At 38.1% G+C, this 19,193-nt stretch overlaps 1 protein-coding gene across 6 annotated transcripts in view; it reads right to left on the bottom strand.

Annotated features, from left to right (window-relative positions):
* Positions 1-19,193, bottom strand: part of LOC113112786 (KH domain-containing, RNA-binding, signal transduction-associated protein 2-like) — a 65,668-nt gene that overhangs the window by 30,984 nt on the left and 15,491 nt on the right. For all 6 annotated transcript variants that reach the window (XM_026278637.1, XM_026278636.1, XM_026278641.1 and 3 more), the window contains exon 3: positions 4,011-4,127. In XM_026278637.1, coding sequence (XP_026134422.1) covers positions 4,011-4,127 — 117 coding nt within the window. The remainder of the gene's footprint in view (positions 1-4,010; positions 4,128-19,193) is intronic.

Raw genomic sequence — 19,193 nt, 5'->3', positions numbered from 1 at the left:
TGAATGTAATATTCTGAAATACCATTTTTTGATTCAGCCAATTTGCTGCCCCCTTAGACATAAGCTGTTCATTTACTTGTCCAGGGAATCATTCTAAATGCAATATTCTTTGCTTTGCTGATCCTTGGATGTAGTGAGTGTTATATGAAGACCTCAGCAGGACTTTCAAATACTGCACAGACAAGTCTATAAAGATGCACGGCAGAATCTTAATTTCATATGTATAACAAACCTGTACCAGCTCAAGGTGACTTTTTATGATGGAATATGTTTGCATTAATGATAGCCTTTGGGATTTAAAACAATCCAACAGTCATAAATTTAAATAGATTTCAGACTACGATTCATCTGCATGGTTAAAGCAGTGTGAAATCCGAGTAAAAAGTGTGTTTGAACAACTAAAAGAACATTTTGCTTGTAGAAATGCCCAACATGGCTATTTCGAATAAAACAATGCATATTCCTGACTCATTTGCTTCTTTTAGACACCTTTTTAGTATGTAACAATGTAAGACTATAAAACATTAACAAAACATTGGTCTTGTTCGGTTCTGTGAAATAATTGCAATGAAGATAGGTTTAAGTCAAAACAATATGCATTACGTGTTTAAATTAAAGTCTGAGGGGGGATTCATTAAGAAAAGATTATAGTCCTAAAAGCATCTTTTATTTGCATGCCATCTGCATCGCTTGAGCACACAATTCACTTAAGAAATTATGTAAATCAGGTTATGGTAAAATTGGTGCTGTGTGCATGATGTGATCTCAACACACAGTCCAGTTGAGTATAAAATTGATGCAAGACCACATATAAACACATGTATGTACAGTATGTGGCATGCGAAATGCAATATGAAAACAAATCTAGTAAAATGAAAATAACATTTTATTGGATAAAATGGGTCATAAATTATACATATGGTTTCTGAAACTGCATATGAAAAAATAAATCTAGCATTGCTTTTTTAAAGTCTTAAATCAACCAATCTGATTTTAGTAATAGATTGATCCACAGACAAATCCGGTAAATTTTATAGAGCTATGTATATATAGAAACCAGGTGTAAGCGCTGAATTCGTTTTGTTAATATTCACAGCACAGCACTAAACCAGCACACATGCCTTTAGCAAACGGATAAAATAGACTGCAGGTGGAATGTGAACAAGACACTGGGTTTTGCATTGTGAACTACATTTCATTCCTCTAACAAGTTCAGAACACTTTTCTGAGACCAAATGAGGACAAACAGCTTGTGTGTAAATAATTCATACTACACTAGTTTCTGTTGACTGTAGAAATCTCTATAATAACTAATAACAAAGTTGTTTACATCATGGTGTTGTTGAAAAACGGATTGTCCCAGCTCTAAAATGTTATTGTTTGAACAATATTCAACATTGTTGCAAATATGCACACATCAACTCAATGCTATATTAATATGCCAAGGCTCCATGCTTCACTTGTGCCTAACAACACCCATTAATATTGGTGAAATCTCTTTAGAATACATCATCACTTTGCTTATTGCTTCATTCTATTTCATACACTAAGTGAAAGAAAACTAATGTTTGCTTGATATGAATGTTTTTAGAGTAGCATTCAATATTACATTAAAATGAAAATATTTTGAGCTGGGGAATTCAAGATGGCCAATTATGAGATTACAGGAGCAGCAAACCGAGAAATATTACATTTGAAATGATTCTCTGGCTAGGTAATGACCAGTATGACTCTTAGGGCAGCTGTTTGGCTGAATCACAAAATGCCATTTCTAAACATTACACTTAACACCACTCAATCCAAAGCACGTTTAAATCAGATCCACCGAGAAAGACCCAAACTGTGAATAGTCTCAATAACTCCTCTGCAACCTAGAGATATTGTTGATTCTACAAACACAAACAAAAAAAAAAACACTTGGGTTAGGTTGGAATATATATTTCTCTTGTAAACAACATCAGTAAATGCTAAAAACAGCAATTCCTGCTCTATCTAGGGGCATATAGTGCAGGTAATGATCTTCAGTCTCAGCGTTATCTCAAACTTTGCTCTGTCAGCCACTGCTGATGCTTGTAAGACTCAAATAAATGAAAGGTTTAGAGGATTTAAAGGATAAAGCACTCTGCTCTGAAATAAATGTAGTGTGCATAACATGCACAAGTTTATAGAAGCCCATTTCCTCCACATAAGAAAAGAATGCATTGGTAAATCATAATTAAAAGATAAAAAAGTCAATATTATGACATGCTAAATCATAATTATGAGATAAAAGTCTTAATTATTAGTTAAAGTGGGGAAGTTGTGGCCTAGTAGTTAGAGAGTTTGACTCCTAACCCTAAGGTTATGGGTTCAAGTCTCGGGCCGGCTATACCACTACTTGTCCTTGAGCAAGGCACCAAACCCCTAACTGCTCCCTGGGTGCCACAGCATAAATGGCTGCCCACTGCTCCAGGTGCGTGTGCACTTTGGATGGGTTAAATGCAGAGCACGAATTCTGAGTATGGGTCACCATATTTGGCTGTATGTCACTTCACTTTAATCACTTAAATGTAGAAATTCGGCAATAAAAGTTACTACATGACTCAATATGTGATAATTTTTTATGACTTAGTATCCAATATTTCAACCAGAGTATGTGAGTGGAGTGGCAACAATTTCTCCTCCACACTCCAAGCATTCACTCCGCTCCGGGTTCAGTGTTTGCCGCTCCACGCTCCACTGACCAGAAACACCGCTCTGCCTTTGCTCCATGGAGAAACTTGTGGCTAAAGTATTTCCGTTTGTTTTGAAAAAGTTCTGTTCAGAAATTATATTAAATGAAAATTAAAACACAGTGCTAGAAGAATAGTTCTAACGTGGTTTATTGGAGCACTACAATTAGCCCAAGTCTATTTTAAATGACTGTTTAACTCACTTGTGTGTGCAGCGTCTCTCTACTAGTGAAGCTGGGGGTCGTATAGTTACTTCAGAAAAAGATAGAATGTGCTATAACTTTTCCTTTTTTAAGCTGATAAATCACAGGCCAACGATGACTTGAATGTTTATGTGTGCGCAATCTCTACCTTATGTGTGAGCTTGTGTGTTGTGTGGGTGCGTGTAGCAATGTAGCACACTTTAGTTTAGAGCGGAGATTAACTACTTACACAATAAACTGTTTAAAACATAAATTCATCCAATCAGTACTGAATATCCACATGCTACCAACAAACATGCCTGAGATATAACTTCCCTCACTCGTCTATCGTCATCATTAACCTTCACTTTATTTCTGATTTGAGTGATCCACAAATCTGTCAAGCCAGTTAATGATGTTTAATGCACAAATTCTTGATAAAATGCAGTCATATTATGAGGTATTAATTAAGCTTGGTATTAATTAAGCTTGGAGTGAGTGAAAACCATGATATTCCGACATTTTAAAAATCCACTCCTCTCTCCAGTCAAAAATCACACCGCGCCACTCACATACTCTGATTTCAAGATAGTTATAACATAAAACTTTTTTCAAATTATGAATGCCAAGTCATAATTATGAGTAAAATAGTTTAAACATGGAGATAAATTTCAATTGTAAAATAAAAAGTCCAAATTATAAGTCAATATTTATATATAAGACATTCTAATCTCATAATTATGTAATAATTTTGACCTTTTATATTATATATTACTTTGTATATTACTTTGTATTTCATAATTTTAACTTTTTAAGTTCTTTGGCAAAAATAGACTTCCATAAAATTGAAATACTATTACTGTATACTTTCTCATTGACAAAAATCAATAAATTGTTTGAAACAGGTATAAACAAATGCAGGCAATTTGCTTTTCTCATAAGCAGCATTTTATTTTATTTCCAAAAACATGCTGGGATAGTGATGGTTATTGTACATTTATGGTTACAAACAAATGTCAATCATAATTATAATACTCAAAACATTTATGGAATATGTTACATTTATACAGTACATACTGTCGGAGAGTAAAAAAGAAGTTGTTGCCAGTCATCTTACCTTGCCTTTATCCCTCATTGAACCCTTGCCAAGGATGGACATCTTTGCTCCCGTTTCCTCTTGTAATCTTTTCATGGAATTGCCCCTGGGCCCCAGCAGTTTCCCAACAAAATTAAACTGTAATAGAGGAGAGAAAATGCAATACAGTTGGTCTCTCGCACTGCCTGCTTCCTAGACAGTTGCCTCAGTTACCTCAGCCAAAAAAAAAGAAAAAAAGAAAGAAAACCAAACATTCAAAAGTAGGATATTTTTTCTCATCATGCACAAAAACTGTTACAGTTTTTTTTTGTTCAGAATGAAATCTGTGGCAGTTCTCAATCATGTTTGGGTTTAAGTTTCTTCAGAAGTGATAAAAAAAGATGTGAAAGTCTACACCTGTTTCTGCAGGGCACTGCAGCCACTCGTGTGACTAATCGATGTTAGGGGTCAGTGGTTGGGCTCTGCTGCTTTTAGAGATATTATAACATGTACCAAATGCCAAAACGGATCTTCAAAATGATCCAGAAGTCCATGCTTGAATGAGGCATAACATAATGAGCTCATTTCCAATGGGGATTCAAGTAATGCTACTCAGATGATGAGCTATCAAGCAACTGCCTTGGGGCAGCAACTAACATTTCAGTCACACAGCAGATCAGTGGTCATTGAGAACAATTGGCCTTCACCCTTCCTTCACCCTCTCTTTCTGTTGGTTTAATCACATCTGTGCATCATACAGCTGTATCTTCAAGGGATTACTGAGTCTTATACATTGCAATTAGATTTGGGCTGCGGAGGACTGTTTAATGCCCATGATAACAACAAATCTTAAATAGTCAATAAATGCTGCCACTATAAGAAAACGTGTGCTAGTATAAAACGGTGCATCAGATTCCCTTTATTATACTTCATCACTCTCTGCTCATGTTCAGTGTTCATCAGTTTTGTCTGATGCATTACCACAATCCCCTTGGCCAGTAGCCTCTCTAAATTCTCTTTAGATGTAATATGTTTTTGAGAAACCTTTTATTTTTGTATATCTTACCACAGGACAATGAAACAGATGTTGAGAATGCATCTAAACTGACACTCACAGTTTTTTTTCACAATTTTTTACGTTTTAACTTCTCAAAACACATCTTAAAAACACAGTGCTAATGGCAAAAGACATAAAAAAAAAGATTATACATATGCATTGATGTTAAATTGGGGATGAATTTAAAATACATTTTTAAGAGAGCTTTACTGTGTGAACTGTAAAACTAATTTTTGAACTGTAAAACTAATTTTTGAACTGTAAAACTAATTTTACTGTACAAGCAGGGGAAAAAAACTTTACTCCTTAAAAACAGTCTTAAGACTAGGAGGCCCAAATAAATAAATTAATACACAAATATTGGTTTTGTTTGACTAGTCCACCATCTGTGATAGTCCAACTGTAACACAAATAAAGCACGCATTTGTACAGTCTGATGTTGCATAATTTTAGCAATAAGGCTGCTTACTACAGTATTTGTATATGTCCAGTCCAGTGAGCCAGACCTGCAAAGGTTAACTAATATGTGCCGGCCAGAACAAAACAGCGTGCTATAACACGTTCACATACCCTGCATAGCACATGGCTGGAAACTCCTCAACACATGCTCTTCCCAGTCAGGCTGTAGAAGCAGCTCTAGGGAACTCTAGCTGATGAAACGCAGAAGAACTGTCATTGAATTTGGCCAGAGCCACAAAGCAAACACAAACCGTTTCAGGTGAAATGGTGAGGTGTGGGTAGGGCAGTATATTTAGCAACACTGCAGCACTGCGCCAAAGCATCATGACCAACTCTTGGAGCGGCTGAGCTGGAGGTGCGCCTTTTGCATCCCCTCTGATGGTGTGTCTATGACAGGGATACTCTACTGCTGGCTGGGTACCTCGGAGCAGATGGTTGCCTCAGCTACAGTGTGAAGATGCTCACTGGGCGGCTGCAGTGGAGTGGCCTGTTTTCATTAAGCTAATGAATGTCTGGAGGCACTCTCCTGCACCAAGGTGGGCAATTTAGGCTTTATTAGGGGCACAGTTCAGTGCTGGATGAGGTTTGAAGCGCTGCAAGCTGTCCCTCGCAGTCCCCGGCAGAGGCAGGCCACAGAATGATGGGCATTATGCAGCACTGACAGGCTGAGGATGATAAACCTGACAACCGGAGGCACAAGTGTCAAACCGCATTAGCTCATTATGAGAAAATGAGACTTCTAAGAAAGTGCGCATGGAGTGCTGTTGTGATGGAGGCTAGATCACTAACTCACACTTCTAGAGCCTGGATACATCTGAAAACACTGCCAAAATCAGGGGAAATTATGTGCTGTAGTGTTTGTTGATAATCTAAAGAAGCTCGGATGGCTATTCACTGTGCTGTCATGCAGAATCACTTATTTTTGGAGCCCGCAGGGAGTTCAGACTGTGTGTGTGTGTGTGTGTGTGTGGCTGGCTGAACAAATGACTTTTCACACATGAGTCCCTTTGACAGGGACCTTCACCTGCGCTCGGCTCTTTTTCATGTGCATTATATTGATTTCTCTGTCAAAATCTATTCTGAATTCATTTAAGTCCCTCAGAACACTAAGCCTTACTTCATATATAGTAATATTTATTAACTTTTTTCTTTTCTTTTCTAGATTCTGTGTTTTATGACCGAATACAGTTTGCCATCAAAAATGGTGTCTAATGAAGATAATAAATAAAACTATAACAATTAAATCAAATGAAAATATAGCAATGTACAACAATACATTAATAAGAAGCTGCACTACAAAACTACATTAATTAAAACATGATCATTGATATGATACCTTTTCTTGAACATGAATGTGAATGTCACTGCATAACTCTCTCCAGGTATCACAGACCATTCCCTACATGATCATAACGTGTCGAGCGGAATTCTTTGAGGTGTGATTTCAAGAATTTTGGAACTTAAAAATGGACAAAAGACCAAATAAGGTTGAGAATTCCTGCTCTAAGGCCAGCTTTACTTGTTCATTTAAACCTCCTCAGAAAGAGTCTTTAGACTTTAAAAGAGTCTCATACTCTTTGATGAATTCTGTACTTGTACTGTACTCATTTTGTGGTGCACAAAGAGTGCTGTTCTATAACATATCTCTTCTGCTGTCCCAATCTTGACAGATTTGATGCAAATTGCTCCTCTATACTTATCTTAGCCTTTGACTATTTTGTTTTTCATTCTGCATTACCTTATAATGACCGATACCTTATTCTTACAGTATCTGTATGGTCCTAAAGAAAATACAAGACAGACCACACTAGTGTGGGCTTCGACCCCAGGGAGTTAAAGGTGCATATTCTTATCATCCATGAAAGAACAACATACTAATCTATTTTTGGTGCATCTTATAACATCATCAAGAAACTGGAACAGGAGATCTTGAGGGACACAAGCACAATTTCAATCTGCTGCCAGTTTATAATGACTGAATATCCTCTACACGTTTAGCTAAAGAGATATTAAGCACAAGACACATGTTAACTTGAGTTATTTACAAATTTGGGCTCCCTGGAATTATATACTCTGAAGTAGGAGTGTCGTAATATACCAGAATTGACGATAACCGTGACATTCAAAGTAACAATTATCAATATCGTGATGGCCTGTGCATAGTAACACTCTATATGTTTAGATCTATAAACAGTTACAGGATTAAAACTGATCTTGAAAAAATGAGTGACCACATTGCTATATTAAACTTGTAAAATGTTAAATTGGTCGCAGTGCCATGCACTTAATGCCTCATCTGCGGTCATTCTCCAGTAAGTGTTGTTAGTTGACATTAGTTAATTTAATTAATTAACATATATAAATAACATTAATAATGAACAATATTTCCACAGCATTTATTAATCTTAGTTCATATTAATTTCAGCATTTACTAATGCATTATTAAAATCATAAGTTGTGTTTGTAAACATTAATGCACTTTGAACTAACATGAACAATGAATGACTATTTTTATTAACATTAACAAAGATTAATAAATTGTATGATAAATATATTGTTCATTGTTCATCCATGTTAGTAAATACATTTATGTTAACCAATGGCATCTTATTGTAAAGTGTTACCATTAATATTTATTCATCATACTGTTGAACTTGACAGTATTGTCAATCTTGTTATTTCATAGGAGCTTCAAAGAAGATGGAGAAAGCCAGAGTACAGTATTGTGCTCTGCGTTTATCAGTACCCTTATGTTTGTTGGGTAAAAAGAAAAACTATTTGACTGATATCTTTATCCTCTCAAGGTTTCTATAGATATCACTATATATCCATAATCATGAATTCTTATGGCCACAATAACAGTCATATGAAAGACAACCCTTCTCTGAAGAAATAGTTACAACAGCTCCACAGCATCTAAATGACTATATTGTCTAAGGGCCAATAAACTTCTAAATATCCTCAAGGCTGTTTCAGCAAAAATAGCACAAAACTCCTCAGGCTTCACAACAGAGTGTGCTGCCAGCCACAGTTGGCAAAGGGAACATTTAACATAACCATTAGTGGAGTTAGGCTGTTTGCCTCTGTTTGAGTTGGAGGTTGAAACATAGCACTCTTGCCATAAGCTGTAAAACCAGATAAGATCCGCACAATGAGGTTAGATTTCTACTGCCAGTGTAGCCAGATGTGCTGCTAGTGAGGCCTAGCACTGGCTGACAGCAGGATTATTGCTGGGAACTAGGACTGTGAGAGATGGCTTGGTTGCAGTCAATAGACATGGGTATTAACAGAGAACGGTTTAAACAGTAGCAGCACACTGTGGTGTTAAATAGAGATGGGAGTCAAGGGCCAGTGCTGGCAGTTAGTGGAGGCTAATGAGCTAGGACAAAGAGAGAGCTTTGATACCGGCCAGCATTCACCATATATTATTATAGCTTTAACATCAAAATAAGCCATACTGTACATACACTAACTATACTGTTCAAATGTTTAGAGTACAATCTTTTATGTGATTTTAATTCATTAATTCATTCATTATTTTGAAAGAAGTCTTATGCTTACCATTGGTTGTATTTATTTGATCAAAAACACTAATATTATGAAATATTATTACACTATAACAGTTTTCTATTTATATATTTTCCAATGTGATTTATGCTGATAACATTTGTGCTGCTTAATATTTTTGTAGAAACTGTGATACATTTTTTTTCAGGATTCTTTTGAGAAAAAAACAACAACATTATTTAGGAAATGATTTTTTTAAAACTATAAAAGTCCTGCCTGTTACATTTGATCAATTTTATTTGTTCTTGCTAAAAAGAAACAGAATATTTGTTTGACTTTATACATGCCTGGCTTTCTTTACAATAGTTTAAATTGAGCAAAAACATAAAATGACATTAATATAAAACTGTAATGTTAAAGGGATAGTTCACCCAAAAATGAAAATGTGATGTTTATCTGCTTACCCCCAGAGCATCCAAGATGTAGGTTTCTTCAGTAGAACACAAACAGTAAAATCACAGATTTTTAACTGAAACCATTAAAGTATGTCAGTCTTATAATGTAAGTGGATGTGAATCATGGCTAAACATGCAAAAAAAAAAAAAAAAAAACCTTCCACAAAAAAAAAAAAACCCTGTGGCTTGTAACGATATATTGATTTGTAAAGATGCAAAATGATCAGTCTGTGCAAGAAACTGAACAGTATTTATATAGTTTTTTACCTCTGATTCATGCAATGTGTGAACTGGTCGAACTCTCCTGAGCGCGTTCTCAAGCAGGCACATGAGGCGTCGTCGTCTTCTTCTCGCTTTATGGTGGATTGCAGACTTATGAGTGCATTACCACCACCTATCTCTCAAATGAACCATTGACACTCCTAATTAAGATTGTAGATAGAGTGTCTATGGTCCATTTGAGAGATAGGTGGCGGTAATGCACTCATAAGGGGCCGTTCACATGTTGCGCCTAAAAACGTGTGGAAAACGCTAGGCGCGCCGCTTTCTCCTTTCCAAAGCGCTCGGGCAGTTGTGCTCCTGATGCATCTGCTGTTGCTAAGCAACCATGACCTGCTCTCTCCATGAAGATGTGGAAATTTCAGCAAAGGATAAATGAATTCGCAGCACTAAAAACTGCTTGGAGTGGCGCTGCTACTAAATTTATTTCAAAATTCCTTCATCTTGGCTGAGCTTTCAATGTTGTTACAGGAAAGGATGAAGCTGATTGGTTGGTTCTTGTCACATGACCGGTGGTGCGCTTGCGGCTCTCTGAAAAGTTGAGATGTTTTTAATTGGATGCGTTGCGGACGCGCCTGAAAAAACGAGCGCATCGCCTACATTGGATGCCCGGGGGTAAGCAGTTAACATCAAATTTTTATTTTTGGGTGAACTATCCCTTTAAAGCCTTGAAACTTTTAACATCTCATTTAACAACAACTCTTAACATTGATATTTATAGATATCTATAATACTAAAATTATAATATGTTTTAATTGTAAAAACAACAACAACAACAATAATGTTATTATTGTTCTTTTAATTTGAATATTTAGGAATATTTGTTGTTGAAATGTGTAAAATTAGAAAATGAGATGCACATAAATAGAACGCAAAACAAACATGTTATCAGAATAAAAATACATGTTCCAACATTCTGAACATTGTGTTCAGTGCAGCTCTAGAAAAGGTAACAGCCTGAGGAAAAGTTGATGATGGATCCCCTGCTTTACAGAACCCATATTGAGCTCTGAAACTCTGGGGCTGACAGCACAGATGCAGCGTAAACAAACAGCGCATTAAGACCATCTCAGAGTCAGGAGGCTGACAGGTTAAAAGACTGCTTACCCATATGGATGAAAGGCATCCACTCTCTTCCCCAGACTACATTTCCCATGTTACTTTGGTGTCAGCTCTTAAAACGAAATGCAATCCTGGAAAGGTTAAAAAACTGGAAAGTCACACATTTACAAGTTAACCAAGTTCAAAAACATTTGTTTGCTTACTATGCTAAAGATTATGGCACCAACATCACAAATGAATGTCTTTCTGCAGGCTGCATAGTGAGTGTGTTATACCATGGGGGTGTTGGTCATTTGAAACATACTGGGATAAGCCTTATAAACCGATTAGGAAAGAAGCTTTATTCCCATAAGCTCAGTGCTTCTTTCCATGACTTTCTGTCTCTCCAAATCTTGGACCAACAACTGTGCACCACAAGAAAACCACATTATCTGAGCTCATGTTTACAATTTTATAAATAACCTTCCTCAAAACAAATAAAAGGTGTCTCAGCAGGTTTTTAATTTGTTAAGAAGATACAACTTCCTCACTATTGTTGAATTTATTTATTTTTTTTCCCTACTGTGTAAAGATAGATTCTGAAACTGTTCAGGAGCTTATCTATGCTAAACACCTTTGACAAGGTTGGTCGGCCTTTGGAACTAGGGAATTCTTTAACAAGACAACTATTGGTTTATCTTTGTGCGCAGAGTTTGCCTACATCCCCATGTAAAGGTCATATAACTGGAGACAGATGAGCCACAATCTATGGGGACAACAACCACCAGGGTTACTATTCAACAGATTAGTTGTTGTTATTTTTTCATAAAAGACAAACCTTGTGGTAGATCTGTTTGACTCTTTTCTTGTTGTTGTTTTTACTAAAAAAGGTTTAGGTAAAGCTGGATGCTTACTACAATAAAACTGCACCGTCAATTCTGAATGCTACACTACAACGGTTTTATTAATATCTATTACATAGATTCTATGGCTAAACACAAATGTAATTCTTGCAGTCTAATGCTTAAAAATATGTTCCTATGCTTTAATTTCTTGTATTTACAACACTTTAAATGATAAGCAATTTAGGTAATGAAAATTTTAATGTTAAAGCCTTGAAACCTTTTAAATCGTTTAACACAACAAATCTAATTTATCATTCATAATAATAATAATAATAATAATAATAATAACAATTATACATTATTATAAATATATATGCTACATTAGATGTCATTATATATATGATTATTAGGAGAAAAAAGTATAAATTCTTCATATAAATCTGAAGAGAAATAATAAATTATATTTAAAATATTATTATATTAAATCTATACGATCTATCATTGATATTGATATTTTACTATTTATATTTTATAAAAGTTATTAAATATATTTGCGTTGTTGTTCCATTCATCTACGATCAACAAAATGTCTGCCTTCAAAGATTTCTTTATATCATGATTTGACACGGGTCATAATCAGAAATGGAATGAAAATATAGGCAGTTCAGCTACCGGCTCGATCCAGGTGCTGATAATGCAAGTTTTTTTTGCACCACTGGCATGTGCTGCTGGACATGTGTTTGGCAATTAAATGTTCAGCCCATTGGAGTCAGGTGAATGATAGCATATACTTCACATCATTTTGATTCATCAGTGTGCGTTGCACCAAAACAAGCTTAGTGTTTACTATGCCTCTAATGAGTCTCTGCACAAACAGATGTACCCATAGGACATTTGCTAAGTCTTAATTAGAATCCTCTGACAAATCAGACGCCAAGGCGCTTTGGCTATATTGTAAACCCATGCAAACTAGTGAATTACACTACAGTTTAAAGCAAAATATCCCAGATGTTTACCGACATATCCCTTTTTTGAATACTGTTGATTAAAATAACACCATCCCCTATCTGAAAAAAACCCACTGACCATCATAAAACAAATTTGCAGCATGTGCAGAAATGGCCTTTGATAGATTGCCCAAATCCATCTCTTAAATCTAAACACACTGTTTCCATGGCGACCATATCTTTGAATTTACTAGATGGTGATGCAGGTACTCCATTCATCTCTTGGCCTTCCTTTTGGTCTATATGTGTGTGACGCTCTCTTGATTTCTATCAGTTCTCACAGGTATCTGAGGTCTGTGTCAGCAGGGACTATATTTTATTTCAAACCACTGACTATGCTTCACTTTAAGTTATGGTAAATCAAACCATTTATTTGCAAACAGATAAGAGAAACTGATGAAAAAAAATGAAAACAGTGCATTTTTGTGATTTCACAATGAAATATATACATCTAAGGAAGTAGAGTTGCAGAGGAAATGCAAGCCAGGTTTAAAATATCCGGTGATTCAATATTTGGTGGAGACTGTCCAAAACACATCAACTAGGCAAATTTGCTGAGTTTTTCAATACAGTATCAGAAACTGGATTCCCAACGAGATGTAGGGGAGACCAGGGGCAATTTAACAAACTAAACGTCCTCAATGATGAGGGATGACACTTTATATGATCAGTGAAGTTCTCTCTAACTGAGGAAAAAAAGGTTCATGTTGTGAATTTGTAAATTTTACACTGTAAAACTGAAAAGTCAAATGATTTATGTCACATAAACATTACAGAATGTTCATCGTAATTAATATAAAAAGTTACATGAATTTAATAACTGTTTACATTAAGCAACAAATGTATTATTCCCAGAATGCTTTGTGTCAGACTATAAGGAGAATAAATGTTAAAATGAAGTGTCTTTTTGTGTGTTTTAAAAAAAATGTTTAATAAAAGGAGAGTGTTAATGTATTAATGTGTTAGTGGTAAATGTTCTGTTATGCTGTTATTTGTAAGGGTTTCCATTATGTTGTAGTTTTCCGGGTGTTACCATTGTGGTGAAGAGTGATAACACAAAAGATACAAAATAAATAAATAAATAATCTTGACGGAGCCAAGCTGTACAAGATGTTATTGTGGCTCTGATTTATGTCATAAATTCATAAGTTCATAAAGAGGATTGTTACACTAATAGGCTGCAACTCAAAAACACAGAAAAGAAACAGCTTTCTTAAAATTAATGAAGTCTTTGTTCCCCTGTGTTCTGTAACCTTGCAGATTCAGCACAGAGGAGCCATTGAACCTAATATTCACTGAATAAATTAATTTAAACAGAATCTGCTGTCAGTGCCACTGCAAATGCATTTAACTTTTCATATTTCATTTCAAAAGAAAGTGCCCTGAAATAATTTGAATAGAAAATAAACACACCATGAATGTATACTGAGCACATGCATAGGACAACATTGATATGCAATTAATATCTTGTTATGAAAAACGTCTCAGGTTACGAATGTAACCATGTTTCCCTGAGAGGGAACGAGACACTGCGTCCTCTTAGGGGACACTATGGGGAACACCTCGTCGTGACCCGTGTCTGAAGCATAATTTGAAAAATGCCAACATGTTGGCCGGTGACAGCCTCTGACGTCACTACCGGTGCGACTATAAATACGCGCCCGTAGGACCCGTCACTTATCTTCTTCGTGAAGCTTGTGTCCGAAGCATGGCAGGGAGCTAGAGGACGCAGTATCTCGTTCCCTCTCAGGGAACCATTGTTACATTCGTAACCTGATACGTTCCCTGTCAAGGGAACTTCGAACTGTGTGTTCTTAGGGGACACTATGGAGAACAGTATACCATGCTGAGGGAAGTGCAGGCCAGAATCATGGCAAACACTAAGTACCAACTCTACCATTTTACTGGGAGTCGCCCCTGGGATGGTTAGATGGCTGTCCATGACATTAACCCTTATGGCCAAAGGCCTAAGCTACATACCCAACTTACCTGGGGCCTCACTCCTACAGGTAGAGCTGAAGGCTTGGAATCACGAAAGATTCCTTTAAAGGGATATGACTAAGAACCTAGCATGTTCTTTACCAAGTCTTGCCTGTCACACAGGGGCTACCGCTAGCTTTCACAAAAAACTTGCCGAAAGAGCTGTCCCAACAGCTCTCTAGTAGCAATGCCCTGTTCTAGATAGGTATCAGTGGGTACCTGGGTGGAGTGGCCCACAAGATGAATGGGGCTATAACCGACTCAAGAAAGGGCACGAAGCAGCCACGCGAAGCCCTAACCATATAGGATTTTGGAAAGAACGCAGAGTACTCGCGTGCGAACTTACCACAGTGTGGATTTCAGAAAGTGCACAAAGACTTCACGTGCACACTTACTATAGCATGGATTTACAAATACTGTTCTAAGGAGGGGCTCTCTTAGCACTCTGATAGAGCAGCTCGTAGATGGAATGGCCCGTGAGCAGAGAAATTGGAGGAAGAAATGTACAGACGAAGCCTCGGCCACGCCTGTACCATGGTGTCCAGCCCCAGTGGAGCGGGATGAGTCAGAGGAAGCCAGAGGGGATAGTGCGATGCTCTCTCTCGAGCCGCAAAACCTATCCACCCAAGTCTAGCCAACCTCTCCAACTCTGCTTCATCACCTTGGTGCGAAGGCGCCATTCCCGAGCATCAGCCCCTGCCTCAGCAAGATGTCTGCTCTCACAGTACGTCTCAAAAACAGTATGTAGTACTGGAGCGCTCTGTTGAAAAAATTGAGAATTCAGTCTCCTATGAGAGGAGGACTCCGAGCTCAGAGTAGCATGCTCATAGGCAACCCTTTTCCTTTTGGAAAAGGGGAGCGCTGCTAAACTATTCCCATTTCATGTAACTAAGGTGACCTGCTAAACTATGCCCATTTCATGTAACTAAGGTGGCCAGGTCACCCCTCAAGGTGACCTGACCGGATATCCATGAAATTCCCTGTGCTGTGCCAGTTCTGACAATCAGCCAGGCTCCTCGGGAGGGGGTGTGGGATAGACAACGCAAAGCACTTCCCTCCCATACGCAGGTCTCACACCGCGGCCGCCTGCCGAAAGCCTGTGATCTTGGCCACCTAATACCAGAGCACGAGGCCGGAACTGAGCACTGTAAAGGAAATTCACTGAGTTTGTTAGTAGACATATAACCACCAGCAACATAATACCCATAAGCAGATAAAGAAAGGGTTACAAAGGGTTACACACCCACCCTCCTGTACTGGAGTCCCGCTTACAGGGCGCCCCCTTTTGGCCCGGAGCGTCAGTAAGGTGGTTACTATAAATATAGGACCAACCAAAAACATCATAGGTCCAGGATAGGAGACTGTTATGTGAGAAACTTTCCATCTAACCTCGATCAGGTGGAGAGCTGGTGGCTAAAGGGGAATTAGGTAGGGGAGGATATAAACAGAAGTTAAAAACATTTAAAGGAAGTGAGTAACTACTAGGTATCGCTCCGATCCGGACGAGAACGCTGCCTCGTCTGAATCACATCCCTCAGACCCTGCTTACCTCTTCGTGACCCGCGATTCCTCTTGCCCCCCTGCCCTTAGGCGGGGAGGAGCGTGAGCTGCAACACTAGCCTTCTGCGCCCGTCTCTGATCCTCAGATCGAGATGGGCCATGACCCCATTGTTGTTCGGGCTCGGACCTGGACCTTCGTGGAATGAAGGATTTAAAGGCAGCTGAGCGCGCCATTGCGTCCCTGAACTTTTCGCTGAACCACTATCACCACGGAGGTACCGAAAAGCTCAGAAGGTGTGACCAGAGCATCCAGAAGAAACCCCCTTTCTTCCCTCCCGATGTCTGCCAGGTTCACCCACAGATGTCTCTCCGTTACCACCATGGCCATAGACCTATCCATGGAGGAGACGGCCTACCCAGAAGGTGGCCTGCTTAATAGCCCGGAGAGAGAGGTCCGTGGTGTGGCACAGCTCGGCTACCTGGTCAGCTGAAAGGCCCTCACCTGTATCCAGGTCCTTCAGCAGGTCAGCCTGGTAAGCCTGAAGCACTGCCATCTTGTGCAACGAAACCACAGCTTGACCTGCTGCTGTGTATGATTTACCATTTAAGCGGGATGTATCCTGGAAGGGCTTAGATTTCATTTTGCCATGGCGCGATCCATAACCTCTAACAGCTCCCCATACACAGGGCAGGAGGATTGAGAAGGCTCAACCTCAGCTTCTTCGCCACTCACAGACATCTCCTGCTCTTTCTGGGTAGAACCCAGCAGGGCACTAACTTCAGTATCAGAATGGGTTAATGACAACGCATCTTCCTCTTGAAGTTCACTCTCATTTGCCGCCGGAGAGTGTGAAAAGAAAAGTCCCTTTCTACACTCCTCAACGAGATCCACCTGTGATCCCCACAAGCTCATTCTCTTCCGTGCCTCAGCAACGGCGGGTCCTGAGCCGCGGGATCCAGATGGCTGTCCCTCTTTCCCCAAAAAGAGAGACAAACGATAGCGGAGCTTTTTCACAGAAAAACGCTCGCAGTGCATGCAGATTGCCCTCTCAAGAACATCGCGCGCATGCTCTTCGCCCAAACAAAAGGCGCAAAGACTGTGTGTGTCATCAGGTGTCAAATAACACTGACATGGATGCACACACTGTTTAAACGCCTTGCTAGTGGATGCCATGATATCAATGATAGATCACTCTTACCGTTTTGGTCATTTCTCAGATGCACGCTTCAAACAAAACAGTCAATGAAGACGAAGAAGATAAGTGACAGGTCCTACGGGTGCGTATTTATAGTCGCGCCGGTAGTGACATCAGAGGCTGTCGCTGGCAAACATGTTGGCTTTTTTCTAAGTATGCTTCAGACACGGGTCACGACGAGGTATACCCCATAGTGTCCCCTAAGAGGACACAGTTTGAAGTTCCCTTGACAGGGAACAAAGATATTCTAAGAAATGGGGCAATGCATTAAAAGTCTCAATTTGAAACATTCAGAACTATGTCAAGGTCAATATATATTTTCGAATAGACAGTCAAAAGATACATAACAAACTACCATTAAAAGTCCACAAAGGCCTTTGCCTTATTATAAATAGATAAACTAAAGTTAGCCTAATTTAATGAAAGGATCAAAGAAACCAATATCAACTCTGGCTCAATTATTCTGAGCTACAGCCGAGATGCTCTTCCTTAGAAACAGTCTCCTCAAGCATGATTAGTCAAAACTCTGAGACAGCGCTGTCATCACACACAGATTAATTAACTTCACATAGTCAAATCCTGGGGATTTGTAACAGAAAGCATAACAAAGTCTAGACTCTGTAATCTACTATCTGTACTCATCCACAAGTTCATTGATCAGCTGATGTTAAGATATAGAGTTTATAGGCGTTAAGCTAACATTAATTCATTCATTCATTATAACCCCCCCCCCCCAAAAAAAAATAAAGCCATTTGTATTAATTACCTGCTACAAATTGATTTAGCATCACAACAACAGCATAAAATACTGCATAACATAACTAGCTCGAGATTACATTTGATATACGTTTTTTAACTATTAATGCTTTTTATGTTGAACTTTAAGTCAATTAAATGACTGCAAAGCTAATCTAAAATGTAAATTATGAGAAATATGTATGAAAAGTCAAATACAGACATTTCAACCAATACCGATGCTAATAATCAATATGGTACCAATATTATGTGCATCATTATTTATATTTTTATTTTAAAATGCATTTATCCTCACTCAGCCAGACTCTTCACCCCAAAACCTGCTTCATGCTGCAGGTACAGAAAAAAAAGCCAGGAGTCCCACAGTCCTCCATAAGGCTCTTACAATCGCTAGTCTTGTCTCAGATCTATAATAACCTGAGATGCTAAAATAACTTGCATGCATTCATTCATGAAACATTCGTAAATGCAGTATATGAGTAAACTCGGAGTAATTACTTGAATACGGACCTCTCCAAAAACTCTCCTCTGGATTCACAAATACTTCGTAAGGGTCAGATTTGATTTAATTAAATGTAATTTTGTTAAATGTGTGTATATTAAGGAATTCCAATCATTTGTAAATAAGCCGCGTGTGCATGCTCATTCGCAATTAGAATATTCCCTGCCTATGAATTACAGCTACACAAATTACGTATCTAGGAATGGTGTGGAATCCTTTCAGGAAAGTAACATGTTACGAGTATCTTATTTTGAAGAATAATAATGAATATAAAAATGCAGTAACCAGTAATATTGATTTCTCTACCGATGTCTTGTACAAGTGATGGTTGGCCAATGTAATTTTTGTAATGCCCCTCCTCGCATGTGATTGGATAGCTAAGGGACAGTGTTGAGCTCTGCGTTTTACCCAAGGTTAAAAAGTAAAAAATTAAACAAAGACTAGGCAAATTAACTCGTTAAATATCATTTTAATCAATAGTGTATCAAATTTGTCATCAATTTCTCTAAAAGAATACAGAATGTTTGAATGTTTTAGTCACCATTTACACGTGGTAGGGTGCAGGTGTACATTTCTTTTGCACTGACCTAACATTTTTTATGTATCCAAAAATCTACAGTATGTCAGAACAACTTCCCAAA

The sequence above is a fragment of the Carassius auratus genome, chromosome 13 (genome assembly GCF_003368295.1).
Source record: "Carassius auratus strain Wakin chromosome 13, ASM336829v1, whole genome shotgun sequence".
NCBI classification, from domain to species: domain Eukaryota; kingdom Metazoa; phylum Chordata; class Actinopteri; order Cypriniformes; family Cyprinidae; genus Carassius; species Carassius auratus.
Note: the sequence above shows the minus strand (reverse complement) of the source record. Positions and strands in the feature narration are given on the sequence as shown.